The sequence below is a fragment of the Microcaecilia unicolor genome, chromosome 7 (assembly GCF_901765095.1).
Source record: "Microcaecilia unicolor chromosome 7, aMicUni1.1, whole genome shotgun sequence".
In the NCBI taxonomy this organism is placed as follows: Eukaryota; Metazoa; Chordata; class Amphibia; order Gymnophiona; family Siphonopidae; genus Microcaecilia; species Microcaecilia unicolor.
This window is the reverse complement of record NC_044037.1, coordinates 200,086,083-200,101,551: the sequence shown is the minus strand read 5'-3', so window position 1 is coordinate 200,101,551 and position 15,469 is coordinate 200,086,083. Positions and strand designations below refer to the sequence as shown.

The 15,469-nt window shown below is 42.6% G+C and overlaps 1 protein-coding gene across 3 annotated transcripts in view; it reads right to left on the bottom strand.

The window, feature by feature from the left end:
• The window catches only part of HECW2 (HECT, C2 and WW domain containing E3 ubiquitin protein ligase 2), a 535,594-nt gene that overhangs the window by 36,219 nt on the left and 483,906 nt on the right, over positions 1 to 15,469 (bottom strand). For all 3 annotated transcript variants that reach the window (XM_030209455.1, XM_030209456.1, XM_030209457.1), the window contains 2 exons: positions 14,228 to 14,341; positions 2,558 to 2,710 (listed from right to left, as the gene is read on the bottom strand). In XM_030209455.1, the coding sequence (XP_030065315.1) occupies positions 2,558 to 2,710; positions 14,228 to 14,341 (267 nt within the window). The remainder of the gene's footprint in view (positions 1 to 2,557; positions 2,711 to 14,227; positions 14,342 to 15,469) is intronic.

The following is a 15,469-nucleotide window of genomic DNA, read 5'->3' as shown; positions in this document are numbered from 1 at the left end:
GGCAGCATTTCTCTTCCTCCAAACACGGCGAGTTGAGTTCATGCCAAAGAGCTCAATTTTTGTCTCATCTGACCACAGCACCTTCTCCCAATCACTCTCGGCATCATCCAGGTGTTCACTGGCAAACTTCAGACGGGCCGTCACATGTGCCTTCCGGAGCAGGGGGACCTTCCGGGCACTGCAGGATTGCAATCCGTTATGTCGTAATGTGTTAACAATGGTTTTCGTGGTGACAGTGGTCCCAGCTGCCTTGAGATCATTGACAAGTTCCCCCCTTGTAGTTGTAGGCTGATTTCTAACCTTCCTCATGATCAAGGATACCCCACGAGGTGAGATTTTGCGTGGAGCCCCAGATCTTTGTCGATTGACAGTCATTTTGTACTTCTTCCATTTTCTTACTATGGCACCAACAGTTGTCTCCTTCTCGCCCAGCGTCTTACTGATGGTTTTGTAGCCCATTCCAGCCTTGTGCAGGTGTATGATCTTGTCCCTGACATCCTTAGACAGCTCCTTGCTCTTGGCCATTTTGTAGAGGTTAGAGTCTGACTGATTCACTGAGTCTGTGGACAGGTGTCTTTCATACAGGTGACCATTGCCGACAGCTGTCTGTCATGCAGGTAACGAGTTGATTTGGAGCATCTACCTGGTCTGTAGGGGCCAGATCTCTTACTGGTTGGTGGGGGATCAAATACTTATTTCCCTCTGCAGAATGCAAATAAATTCATATACTTTCCACAATGTGATTTTCCGGATTTAATTTGTGATGTGCTATTTCTCACTGTTACCAATAACCTACCCTTCAATTATGGGCTGCTCATGTCTTTGTCAGTGGGCAAACTTACAAAATCAGCAAGGGATCAAATACTTATTTCCACCACTGTATATTTGATGCAATCTTGGAAGACTGGTTTTATCATTTTGGTTGTAGCATAGAGGGGAATAATCGAACGGCACCGGCGAAATAGATTGCCGGCGATCTATTTCGGAGGCGTCTTAAACAGCTGGCCGAACCATATTATCAAAAAAGATGGCCGGCTATCTTTTCTTTCGATAATACGGTTTGGCCCGGCCAAATGCCAGAGTTCGCCGGGTTTCAGATGGCCAGTTTTGTTTTTCAGCGATAATGGAAACTAAAAGCGACCATCTCAACCCTGGCTAAATCCAAGGCATTTGCTCGTGGGAGGAGCCAGCATTTGTAGTGCACTGGTCCCCCTGACATGCCAGGACACCAACCGGGCACCCTAGGGGGCACTTCTAAAAATTTTTAAAAAATATACAAATACCTCCCAGGTGCATAGCTCCCTTATCTTGGGTGCTGAGCCCCTCAAAACCCACTCCCCACAACTTTACACCACTACCATAGCCCTTATGGGTGAAGGGGGGCACCTACATGTGGGTAGAGTGGGTTTTGGGGGGTTTGTAGGGCTCAACACTTACCACCACAAGTGTAACAGGTAGTGGGGGGATGGGCCTGGGTCCACCTGCCTGACGTCCACTGCAACCAACAAAAACTGTTCCAGGGACCTGCATACTGCTGTCAGAGAGCTGGGTAAGACATTTAAGGCTGGCAAAAAAGGTTTATATTTTTATTTTTTTAGTGTGGGAGGGGGTTGGTGACCACTGGGGGAGTACGGGGAGCTCATCCCCCATTCCCTACAGTGGTCATCTGGTGAGTTGGGGCACCTTTTTGAGGCTTGGTCGTGAAAATAAAAGGACCAAGTAAAACCGGCAAAATACTGATTAACGCCGCTTTTTTTTCCATTATGTGCTGATGCCGGCCATCTGGTAGCCATGCCCATGCCTGCCCATGTCCCGCCTTCGCTACGCCGCCAACACGCCCCCTTGAACTTTTGCCGGCTCGGCGACGGGAAAGTGGCGATGGTGTCAAAAAAGCAGCTTTCGATTATACCGATTTCGCCACTTTTGAGAGATCGCCAGCCATCTCCCGATTTGTCAGAAGATGGCCGGTGATCACTTTCGAAAATAAGCCCGATAGTCACATTCATCGTCAATACTTGATTAAACCAACAATGTATATATATACGTGCGCACACACATACACACATATCACATATACCCAAAGAAGGCAGTTTCCAAAAATCACTGACCTAGGTAAATGAATTATGTGAAAATTACTTAGCCTTTTTGTAGGTAGACAGTACGTGCTGATTGTTCTTTCAGTCTGTGTGGCTGGTAGGCCCTGTTATTTAGGTTTGACAGTTGCTGCTCTCTCCCAGAAGCTGCTGCCCAAGGTGACCACCTAGTCTGCCTAATAGTTAAGCTTGACCTGCTCCCCCCCCCCCCCCCCACAAAACTTTGCACCCTACCCGCCCTAGAGCCCTGGTGCAATAGATTTCTAGAGATTGAACTCAAATCCGTAAGTCTTAGCTTTGCTGAACTGGTTTTAAAAAAGCTGAATCTGTAGTGTCAGCACCAGAACAGGATTGGATTTTAGTTTAAATAACATATTGCAAGAAATAATGTCTACAAACAGCTGCAATAACAACAACAACAACAAAAGAATACCAAAACTGAACATTAAATTAAAATATTTTACCATTCATGGTGATTGTCTACAAACGCTGACATTGGACTGATCTGGACTGTGTAAGTATCATTGGCTGAATATTCAAATAGGCCATAGTATGGGTTGAACAGCTCTCTGGATACCAGGAAAAAAAATTCGCGTGAAGGTCCACTATAATCCAACCTTTAAAAATACAAAGGAAAATAATTTGCTTGTAATTATAATTGCAACAATGGCAGTAGAAGGCCAGGTTGATATTCAAAACCAGTTATGTGGATACAAACTCCATAAGTGGTTTCCTCTAAAAACATCAGGCCTTTGGACAGATGAATTTTGGTTGCATATGTCATTACGGAGGAAATTCTATAAGTGGGCACCTCCAATTGGACATGCTGATGCTGCAAGCCTATTATATGATGGAATCTGGATGCACCCAGACTCTATTACCGAATACTAGCGTAGGCGTGCCTTACATTTATGCATCTCTAGTTACACCATAGACCTGGCGTAACTTGTGTTTGCATAAATGCAGCAGGGACACACACATACCTGGCAGTATTTTGTAAGTGATGCGTGTAAGTGGGAGCCCCGCCCATGTACATGCCCTCTTACATTTACATGCTATGCCACTTATGTGACACTATTCTATGTTTCAACTGTTTTTATTGATGATACAAGAACTGTAACAAAGCCTTAATATACAACCATTGATAAAGCCATTGATATAACATTTTGATCAAACATGTCTGTAACTTGTGTCACCAATTTGTATTTTGTAACATTTTTCTCTCCCCCCTCAGCCCCACAAACTATTAACGCTGTACCCGAAAGAAATTAACATCCTTTGTTAAAGTGAATAATAAAGAATAATAAAATGAAAGATTGTTGTCACTAAATTTCACATATTGTGTTATATTTATCAAGGTACCTTGTTTAGATTCCTTATCCCTCCCTTACTTAGACTACCACGCTTCTTTCCTTTCTTCATGGTGTCTACTGTTTCAATCCCGCACCAAACATCTGTCCACTTTGATATTGTTGGATAATACATAGCTAGCCCCTCGTTAAATCTCCCTCTGCTTTCTTCGCCTATTGTCTCTTCCCTATTGCCTCTCTTCCCCCTCTTAGTATAATTTACTTCTAAAGCGTGTGAAACTTATTTAAAACAGCACTTCTTGCTTTATGGGAAATAGATTGCAAATATTTGTTCCAAATATGTGACACTATTCTATGGGGTCAATATTAAAAAGGGTTTAACTGGGCAGGAGAGGCTCCTGCTGAGCTAACTGGCCACTGATATTCGGCATAATTTAACTGGGTAGTGACGCTGAATATCACCACTAACTGGCCATCCCCTAACTAGCTAGGTTAGGGGTGAGCTGGCGGCAGAGTTAGGGCAGAGCATCAACTTAGCTGGTTAGCAGAGATATTCAGTCTGCTAACCAGTTAAGTGCATTAAGTTAGGACAGCAAAACAGCTGTGCTAACTTTATATATCAAATTAATCAGACACCAGTCTGAATAATGGCTGGTGCCTGCTTAACTTCCTTGTCAATGGACATATCCAGATATTCAATGGTAGCCATGGATTATGATTTCTTTTCTTTGGGAGTCTACTTTTTCTCTTATGCAGACAAACTCGGGAGGGGAGGGGCACAGCTGATGCTAAACTCAGGGGGGGGGGGGAGAGAACAGAGCTGATGCTAAACTATGGGGGAGGGGGAAGGGCAGGGTGATGCCAGGCTACATTTCCAGGCTGGAAATTTTGTGACAGTCCTGCATTTCTGACCACCCCATCTTTATGGGATTTGCAGCACTGATTTCCATGGGCAAAATCAGGCACTGCAAATCCCACACTGATTTGGGTTATAAAGTTTAAATCAGGACTGCACAAAATCTCAAGCCTGGAACTGGGTGACTTGGCATCTCTGTGATTTCTAATTTTTTGTGTTTTATTCTGCAATCTGTAAGGGGTGGTCTGTGTTCTTGGCATCACTGTGATTTCTAATTTTTTTGTCTTTTGTTCTGCAGTTGGTAAGGGTTGGTCTGTGTTTTGCATGTGACCGATGAAAAAGATTCTGTGTGCATGCAGTTCGTGTGGGGATCTATACGAGTCTGACTTCTCTGGCTTTTTCAATGGGAATGTCAGTCTCAGAATTTACCTGTTTTATGAATACAGCTTAATCAGGCATTTGCATTTATTACAAAGCAAAGTTTGAAGGATATGTGTCATTGACATGTTTGCCTTATAGTAGACATAGAGGGGCATAATCAAACAGGGCGCCCAAGTTTTCCTGGGGCCGTCCTCACAGGATGGCTCCGTGAAGGGGCGGGATTATCGAAACAAGATGGGCGTCCATCTTTTGTTTCGATAATACGGTTGGGGACGCCCAAATCTCAACATTTAGGTCAACCTTAGAGATGGTCATCCTTAAGTCATCCTTAGAGATGGTCGTCCCCGGTTTTCAGTGATAATGGAAACTGAGGATGCCCGTCTCAGAAACAACCAAATCCAAGCTATTTGGTCATGGGAGGAGCCAGCATTCGTAGTGCACTGGTCCCCCTCACATGCCAGGACACCAACCGGGCACCCTAGGGGGACTTCACAAATTGTTCCCAGGTGCACAACTCCCTTAACTTGTGTGCTGAGCCCCCCAAACCCCCTCAAAAACCCACTCCCCACAACTGTACACCACTACCATAGCCCTAAGGGGTGAAGGGGGCACCTACATGTGGGTACAGCTAAATAGTAGTAGTAGTAGTAGTAGTAGTTTTGAAGGGCTCACATTTACCACCACAAGTGTAACAGGTAGAGAGGGGGATGGGCCTGGGTCCGCCTGCCTGAAGTGCACTGCACCCACTAAAACTGTTCCAGGGACCTGCATACTGCTGTCATGGAGCTGGGTATGACATTTGAGGCTGGCATAGAGGCTTGAAAAAATTTTTTAAAGTTTTTTTAGGGTGGGAGGAGGTTGGTGACCACTGGGGGAGTAAGGGGAGTTCATCCCCGATTCCCTCCGGTGGTCATCTGGGTCAGTTCAGGCACCTTTTTGAGGCTTGGTCGCAAGAAAAAATGGACCAAGTAAAGTTGGACAAGTGCTCGTCAGGGACGCCCTTCTTTTTTCCATTATGGGCCGAGGACGCCCATCTCTTAAGCATGCCCCAGTCTCGCCTTCGCTACGCTGCCAACATGCCCCCGTGAACTTTGGTCGTCCCCACGACGGAAAGCAGTTGAGGGCGCCCAAAATCGGCTTTCGATTATGTCAATTTGGGCAACCCTGAGAGAAGGACGCCCATCTCCCGATTTGTGTCGGAAGATGGGCACCGTTCACTTTTGAAAATAAGCCTGATATCTAGTCAAATTTAAGATATGGGATAAAATCACTATATTTAAAAATGTCGGTGTTCCATGAAGCATGTATGTGGTTTATGTTGATGCAGGAGAGCTGTTACACAGACTGTTTACTTAGAAATCCATCATCAAGTGCACTCTAAGACATTATTTAGGAGTATCTCAAGAAACACTACTCACACCTAGTGCCCATCCAAATTAGCTCTGTGCCCACCCAAAATGTCAGGTCTGGCTATGCCACTGTTCTCAATGACCTCTGTGCATAAAGTTAAGCTTTTCCCTTTTGACTAAAGGCTAACAAAAATCTATTATTATTATTATATAGTTAAAGGCATCTTGAGGATTCAGATTTCTTTGTTAAAACCATCTCCTGCAAAGAAAGTCTAAGAGTTCCTCTGAACCCAGGTTAGACTTGTAGAGAGCAATTCTCAACCCAGTCTTTGGGACACACCAGGTTAGCCCGGTTTTCATGATATCCACAATGAATTTACATGAGATAGATCTGCATACAATGGAGAAGGTGCATGCAAACTGATCTCATCCATATTCATTGTGGATATCCTAAACACCTGACTGGCTAGGTGTGTCCTGAGGACTGGGTTGAGAACTCCTGCTATAAAGGAAAGTAAGCGCCTATATTTATTTATAGAATACCAGTGTAATGGGTAAAATATGTGCCTATAATTTAGGCACAAACACACCAGCCAACAAAGCACCTCCATTTAGGTGCCCCAGATACAAGGGGTGAGAGCCTATTCTGTATAGATACTTGGGTACTCAAGTGTCCTCATAGGATACAAGCATAAACTCAGCACTGGTGAGTCTGTATTTAGGTGCCCCTATTTACACCTGATGTAGAGCTGGCATAGATGGGAGTGCCAGAAGAACAGAAGAACCAACCTCCACAGCTCTCAAGTCAAAACAACAGCAAAAGATCAGAAGTGACAAAAACACCACTATGTACACTGAAAGTGTCACAATTTTCTTTACTGTCAATGTAAAATGACTCGACACGGACCATGTATTGGCCTGTTGGCCTGCTTCAGGAGTCTGGAGTATGCCACAATGATGTCTGTAGATTCGATGGCTTTTCAACTTGTATATGATGCTGAGAAGAAACAAAAAGAACTGACTGTGTTAAATCAAACATGTGGTTAGCAAACTAGGCGGTTGTCTGTAAGCCGAATGGCACTTTGTTCAGCTGGCAAACTGCTATACCATCAATACAAAAATATCATCTAGTTAAAGGCATCTTGAGGATTCAGTTTCATTGCTACAACTATCTCCTGCAAAGAGAGCCTATTTGTATTGATTCAGCTTACAGACCCTGCCTGGTTTGATTTAACAGTGTTCTTTTTGGTTCTTCTTGGTGTCATATCAAGTTGAAAAGCCATCAAATCTAGGGACAACACTGTAGCATACTCCAGTCTCCTGAACCAGGCCGATAGGCCGAAACACAGCCCATGTAGAGTCTTTTTACATTGACAATAAAGAAATATGCTGCACTTTCAATGTACATAGTGGTGTTTGTGTCACCTCTGCAGTTTTGTTATAGATGGGAGTGCCTAAGTGTGTGGTCACACAGTCATGTAAAAAGCAGGCACCTACACGGAAATTGTGCACTTTTATGGGATCGGCACATGGGTGTTTTCAGGGGGTGTAGTCTGGGTGAAGTGGAGGTGAGTTGCAATGTGCATGCATATTTTATGAACTATATACTCACACACATAAACAACATACAAAGATGTACACCTTTATCAGAGCAAGTGTAAATTTGTGTAAGTGAATTTGAATTTGTTTGAGGAAGCAGTGAAATGTATTGTACACGGTTTTTACTGTAAGTTGCCTCAAGCTGTTGGTGAGGTGAAACATCAAATAATATGTTTGGCCCTATAAGCGGTTAATATGTGGTTCCGATTTCTTTTATAAATGTAGCTCTAAGCACTGAGAACTAGAGTAACAGCGCCTTTTCAAGTCTCTTCATGTCGTAATAAATTGTTTCATGCAATATTTGTCCATTTAGAATGTTTATGTGACTCATTGTCAGAGCTGAGACTAAATATGAGTTTTATTCCAGTTTTACCAGTTTGGTTTGATCCATAGCTGAAAGCTTGGCACAAAAACACAGAAACTCCATTAATAAGTCTGCCAGTCTGTTACAAGATAGCTTAAATGAAAAAAAAAAAAAGTCTTACTGTAAAAACCCTGGGTAGAAACACTGTTGTCATTATCTCCAGGAGAACTGAAAATCCTTCCTCTTTAATGCAACGTGTCATATTAGCATTGCTTTGCCCCAATACTCAAGTGATATTAGTGGGAAAAGGAGTTTGCTGGTCTCATGATAAGGTTGCTTGAGTTTTTAAAAAATTTTCTTTATATAGATTTTATTAAACAATTACATTTATTTATTTATTTGTTGCATTTGTACCCCACATTTTCTCACCTATTTGCAGGTTCAATGTGCTTACATAGTACCGTCAAAGGCATTTGCCCAGTCGGTGGATAACAAATACAAAGTTGTATAGTGATCGTATGAGGTATAAATGGAGGGTCGGAATGGATGAAGATTGCGTGTTGTCCTGTTCGATCATAGTCATGCTGTGTTGGTAGGTGAAGAGGGTTATGTGGGGTCGTTGGGGTAGACCTTTTTGAAGAGGTTGGTTTTTAGTGATTTCCTGAAGTTCAAGCGGTTGTGGATTGTTTTCACAGCTTTTGGGAGCCCATTCCATAGTTGTACGCTTATGTAGGAGAAGCCAGATGCGGAAGTTATTTTGTATTTCAGTCCTTTGCAATTTGGGTAGTGTAGGTTTAGGTAGGATCTTGATGATCTGACTTTGTTTCTTATTGGTAAGTCTATGAGGTCTGTCATGTATCCTGGGACTACGCCGTATATGATTTTGTGGACTAAGGTGCAGATTTTGAAGATGATCTGTTCTTTGATTGGGAGCCAATGCAACTTTTCTCGGAGGGGTTTGGCACTTTCGAAGCGTGTTTTACTGAATATCAGCCTGGCTGCTGTATTTTGGGGTGTCTGGAGTTTTTTTATGAGTTGTTCTTTGCAGCCTGCGTAGATTCCGTTGCAATAATCTGCATGGCTTAGGACCATTGATTGTATTAGGTATCGAAAAGTTGCTCTTGGGAAGAAAGGTTTTAATCATTTGAGCTTCCACATTGAATAGAACACTTAACCCACCACTGCCTCAGGTACAAACTAAGGGCTAGGTTTACTAAGCAGCGCTATGGGAGCCCATAGAAATGTATAGGCGTGTTAGGCGTTTAACCCGCCTTAAATTTACAGGTGTACTAAAAATGCTAACGCACTTTAGTAAACATACCCCTTAGATTGTGAGCCCCCCAGGGACAGAGAACTCAAAAGTACTGTTTTATAAAAATATGTATATTTATGCAATTTAAATTATACACAAAGAATAAACTTTGTACCATAATATTGCCATTAATATAGAACTTTTTAAAAAGAAGGAAATTTAGAGCCTCTTTTTTCAAGCTGCGCTAATGGTTCCCACGCTGTAATACCGATGGAGCCCATTCAAAGTGATTGGGCTTTGTCATTGCCGCACTGGGATCCGTTAGCACAGCTTGATAAAAGAGGCCCTAAATTACAAAAAATATATAATGAAGAATATAATAATTAGAGGGGTGTGATCACCACGTTCATGAGACGCTAAAAAAAAAAAAGCAAAGCGAAAAAAAAAAGGAAACAGCAGGAAAACAACCTAACATCTAATTCAATCATACCCTACTAACCCTGAATAACTTACTTTGAGGCCTAATGAATAGCTTTTTGTCAACTATATCGTTTTATTGCTACTTGAGAAGCCTAAATCTCCCCAATATTCTCTCAAAGGAGGCTGAGAACAGCAGGGTTAAACTGATGCCCAAGGGTCCTTTTACTAAGCTGCAAGATGTACTATAATGTGCTTACTGCAGCAAAATAGCAAGCTCAGGCGTCCCATGGTAATTTTTACATGTGCACGCGCTACCCATGCGCTAAAAAATAAAATTGATTTTCTTTTTGCACTGGAAGTGTATCTGGGGGGTGTAGAGTGAGTGTATTCTGCACTAATTGCTTAGCATAGCTATATTGTCACACGCTGACTGATCAGTGAGTGGTTAGCGCCTGAGACCTTACCGCCTACAATTATTACAATAAAAATTATATTCCACCTCAAACCATTTCGGGATCAGTGCAGATTATAATACAAAAGAAGCTAGGCCAACCCTAGGAAGTAACATCATCCTAAACAAACATCCAATATACCAAAATTAAAATAAGCTCAGACACTAGCTCAAATATATAGAATACAAATGTGTTTTTAGCAACTTACGAAACTTCAAGTCAGTTTCAGTTCAAGAGGAAGTGAATTCTAACATTGTATGGATCTATAGGCAATTGAATGAAGAGATTTATACTTCACATTTATCAGGGTGGGAAACTGCAATAGTTTGATAAAAGGGCCCCTAAGTAACCAGGGCAGTTTTCTCCAGCCTCTAATGACAACATTCAAATCTGAATTGGTCAGAAATGAAACTCTTCCGTGATCTAAGTGGAAACCCTCCCACAGATAGCTGCATGCTACAAGGTCATAGGCCAACCAAAAGTGGATCCAAATCTCCCGCAAAGCACACAAGCAACCACAAGAAGAGCGGAAGAAACCAAAAGGACCAGACTGAAGACCACAAAGAGTAAGAGCACCAAAATAGTTTTATTAGGACCCTACACGGTCCGTGTTTCGGCCAAATAGGCCTTCCTCAGGGGTCTTCAAAGTGACGTATACAGATGTTCCTCCAAAATTACACGGGGTAGAAAGAATAAGCACAAAAACGTTGGTGCTATCTGAAACGGAGCATAGACACTGATGCCTGTAAAGCTGGCATTAGCTTGTCTTGGGTTAACAAATACAACTCAAATGAAGATATTGTAAATTCAGTGATGTTGCAAGTTAACATATTCTTTCTAAGAAAGTGTTTCCGGTTACTGCCGGGTTAGTGTGGGAGCCCTTACCTACGCCTCAGTGGGTGGCGGTAAGTGCTCTCTCCCCCCCCCCCCTTCTGAAATGGCTGCATGGTAAGTGGTTAACTTACTGCACAGCCATTTCTTGTCGGGGAAAAAATACAGCCTTGCGGTAAAAGGGAGCCTCAGCGTGTGTCAAAAACATGCGCTGACGCTAGCGCAGGCTCCATTTTACTGTAGCTTAGTAAAAGGACCCCTAAGAGAGGGCAAAAATAGGAGGCAAGATCATGTGACAGTGTTTGTGCAGCTAGAGCAAATGAGTACTTAAACAAAGTTGAGAGAGCAAGCACGTGAGACGGAGATGAACAGATTCATGCATGACAAACATTTTTTGCTTATCCTCTTTTTTTTGTTTTGGCAATTCTGTGCAGTACACTGCATTTCTTGAAAAAGAGGTGGTAACCTTATGAATTCAGTGCAGATCTGGAGTCCCATACTGGACTGAATTCTTTGGTACATTCTGTTACAAGGCAGATTAATGGAGTATGTATGCATCATGATTTTGGCAGAGAGGGGGGAAAAAGAAGAGTGGTAAAAATGGAAGCATCTGAAACTAATTTTGCAGTGAAAAAATGATTTTACAATCTTCATCAAAGGTGACCAGTTTAAAATCGTTGGATCATATGATTGATTTTCACTGGAGAAAAGGCAGAGAACAGACCGTGAATTGCCACCGAAATGTTTAGTTGGTGGTTGTTCTCTGAAGCAAGTTTTTAAAATGGCTCTATCAGTTTTGGCATCTGTGAGGTACAAGCCTCACTTTATTTACAAGCTGATACTCAGAACATTCCAGCCTGCAATTCTGGAAAATTCCCTTAAATATAACTGCTACATAGGTGCAAAATGGCATGTTGTATTTTGGTGCACGAGTCAAGTAATGAAGAATATTGACACATGCAGTGATACGCACAGGGAGAATTATTTTATAACAGGGCAGCCTGCTGTGAAAGCACAGAGATCCACACATTGCACCTGTTTTAGAAAGGCAACATATGTTCCTGTGTGCCTAGGGAAACCATATGTTCAGTTTTACCCTGACAAGTCCTCTTTTTGAGGACACGGTCGGGCAACCGGGCGGGTTTTGCCAGTCTGCACATTTGTCCAGATTTGCGGGCGGACAGGCGTCCTATCTTTCCTGTCCCTTTACCTTAGTGTGGTGCCCTGGTGGTCTTTCTCCTGGTGCCGATTCAAAATGGCAGCCGAGAGTTCAAGTGGTGGCCTCACAAGACTTCCGCAGAATCTCAATCTCCCCTTCCACCTCCCCCATGTCTGTATCTCCCCTTCCATCTCCTCCATATCCATAATCTCTCCCATCTCCGTTTCCATCTCCACCATGTCTAGCATCCCCCTTGGTCTTTCATTCTACCCCTCCCCCACAATAAGTCCAGCATCTCCCCATTACAGCTCCACCATCGCTGTTACAGAAAATGGTACTGTGGCATCTTGGAGACCACATATGTGCTCAGTGTCTTTCAGTCCTGACCCCTCCGACATAACATCTTATGTCAGAGGTGGAAAGACCAGCAGACACCAAGCATATGCATGGCTCCAAGCCACTGTGCTGCTATTTTGTTTCTCCTGCTTCTGTCAGCCATTCTTTAGGAGGGGGGCATTCTTGTGCTTTTGCCTCAGGATGGAAGAAGCAGTCCTTACCATTAAGTACCTCCAACTTTTGGCCAGGCTCACTCAATAGTAGCTATGCCCCTGGAGTCTTGTCAGATGTGTCCAGGACTCAGAAAATTAGGATTGGCAACTGTCTGGCTTTATTCTGGATTCTACTGATTTTTACATTCATGTCCAGAAGCTAAAAGGATGGCTAATATGTCTGGGCACTTTTCAGAGTTTAAAAACTATATGGAGATTCCAACCCGCCTATCTGTGTGAATGAGTTGCGCTGCCTGCTTCCAGGGTAACTAGGAGTGGCAACTGTGGGCAAGATCCAGCCAATGCAAACTGCTGTGAGGGCAGAGCACCAAAAGGCTGCTCTAGGTACAGAAAGGGAATTGGTGAGCTCTGTGCTACAGAAATGAAGTTTCTGTATATGGTGAAAGATGGGAAAAGAAATTAAACCACCCCCTCAAATGGGAAAAGCAGTTCCAACAGATGCAGGATACACGCACTGATTCATAGTATCGTTTATCATTTATTTATTTACTATGCCGTTACTTATTGCATCAGCAAAACAGAACAGTTTACATTGTAAAAAATATACATTTAAAACACAAAATATAAACTAAGAAATCCAGTTTGATAGGAAAGCACAAAAACATCCATACTGAAGAACTAAACAAATATGATGTCATTCATACTAAAAAACCAAAATTATAATGCTACATTATGAAATTGAACATCCTTCATATCTATTTTATTTTCTTTCCCTTTGTCATGCGGTGTTTTCAAACGTAGTCTGGAAAAAATACATTTTTAAAGCTTTACGAAAGCAAGTATATGATTCTTCTATTCTAATTACTTTTGGAAGGCAGTTCCATAGTGTAAGGGATAAGAAAAAGAAAGCTGAAGCTTGCGTGGATTCCCTTCTAGCCCTTAGGGGTGACAGAATTACTAATCTGTTATCTGTAAGTGACCGAAGTATACGTGTCGGTGAGTACGGTATAGTGAGATTTGCTAGATATGATGGGGTTGAGAAATGTAGTGCTTTATAAGTCAAAATGAGGACCTTAAATTTTATTCTGACTTCAATCGGAAGCCAGTGAAGATAGTATAAGAAGGGTGTGATCCTGTCATACTTTGAGGCCCGACAACATGGCAATTAGGGAATTGCACCTTTGGAACAGTCCTCTCCTCTTATCTTCTCTTCCAATCACAGACAGAGAACCAACACACATATAAACACATACAGACACAGGCAAGCTAACATGCCCACTCATGCACAGACACATATATGCACCGCCACACAAACATATGTATACATAAGAACACACTTAAAGATACCAGTCCACAAAGAAACACACAAACAAAAGAGATATACAGACATACAAATATACACACAAAACAGATAACCATACGAAACAAAGATATACACACAAAACAGATAACCATACAAAACAAAGATATACACACACACACACACACATATATATGCAATGAGGCGTAAAGAATTCCATAAGCCACGCTCTGTATGCTTTCCCCAGTTGTTTCTCTACTGTTGCTTTTTAGAGGTATTAAAAGTCTCTGGCATATTCAAGAACTAAGTCAAGTCTATTTTAATCTTAACCACCAAAATGTCAGGAAAAACATCATGCCACACAACTGGCAGCATGCAACTCATATCACAGCCACTTCTCTTTTCTACTCACCCTTCCTCCCCTACAAATGTGACGTACAGCTTATTTCTTTGTAGATCTTTTCTTGAGTAACCCATAATTTGGTTGAATGCATCTTCCAATAAATGGTCTCTCCGGATGATTAATCTGCAGAGCAAGCGTATGTTTTTGAACACTGTCACTTCCTGAGGAAGTAGCACAAGACATGGATCATTTACTACAAGGCAGACCTGGTTTTCAAAAGATTTCCATTCTGTGTTCATAGAAACCTGATTTTATAAACATGACCCAAATGACAGAACTGACCCTTCAGGGCTTGATTTTGTAATAGAAGCCTATGTGAGAAGTCCAGAAAAGTGCTCATTTTAAGCATCTTTGTGTCTTGGGACAGTGATACTTGTTTATAGGGTGTTGAGAAGCTATAAGAGTCCAAGCTTCCTGATGTTCCTGTATAGCATTTTGCAGAATCTTTTTTCTTGTAGTGAAATGTTACTGTTCTTTAATAAAAAAGGTTTGAACCAGTAGCATACCAAGGGCAAGCTGATGGGGGCAGTCTGCCCTGGGGTGCAGGCAGCAAGGGGGTGCACGGAGCAGGCATGCGGCTGTCGGCTCTGCCGGCCCCCCTGCCCCGGAACAGGAAGTAATGTCAGAGGGGGCAGGGGACCAGCAGAGCTGAAAGCCAGGTGCATGCTTTGCGCACCCCCTTGCTAGGAGGAAAGTTAGTGGGGTGTGCCTTAGGGGACTGATGCACCAGGGGGCTAACACGATGGGATTGGGGGGGGGGGGGCGCAGCGGCGATGACCCACCTCAGTTGGCGAACAAGCTAGGAATGCTACTGGTTTGAAAATAAGCATCTTTGTGCCTTTATAAAACAGGCTCCCAGATCCAGCCCCCAAAATGCATAAACAACACTGCAAACATTTACACCTGTTCTGAAATACATGTGTGTATGCACTCTATGTATATACATGCATACATCACAACTCTGCCTCCATTCTGCTCAAACTAACCCTCTCTGGACACCTGTGTTCAGATTGGGTAAAAGTAGGTGTACTTTTTACACGTTTGCTGTGACATGTTTTTATTAAAACTCTTTTCTGTTGGTAGCAGAGTTTACATTTTGAGGTAATTTTATGAAGGCTTTTTTTGTGCATTAATGCTCTTGTACACATGTAAAAGGCTTCTTATAAAGTATGCACTATGACAAACAGGCTTGTAAGCCTTTTTGAGAGAAGAGTCTGGGTTGAGTGGAGTCACAAAGTACACACCTATGCC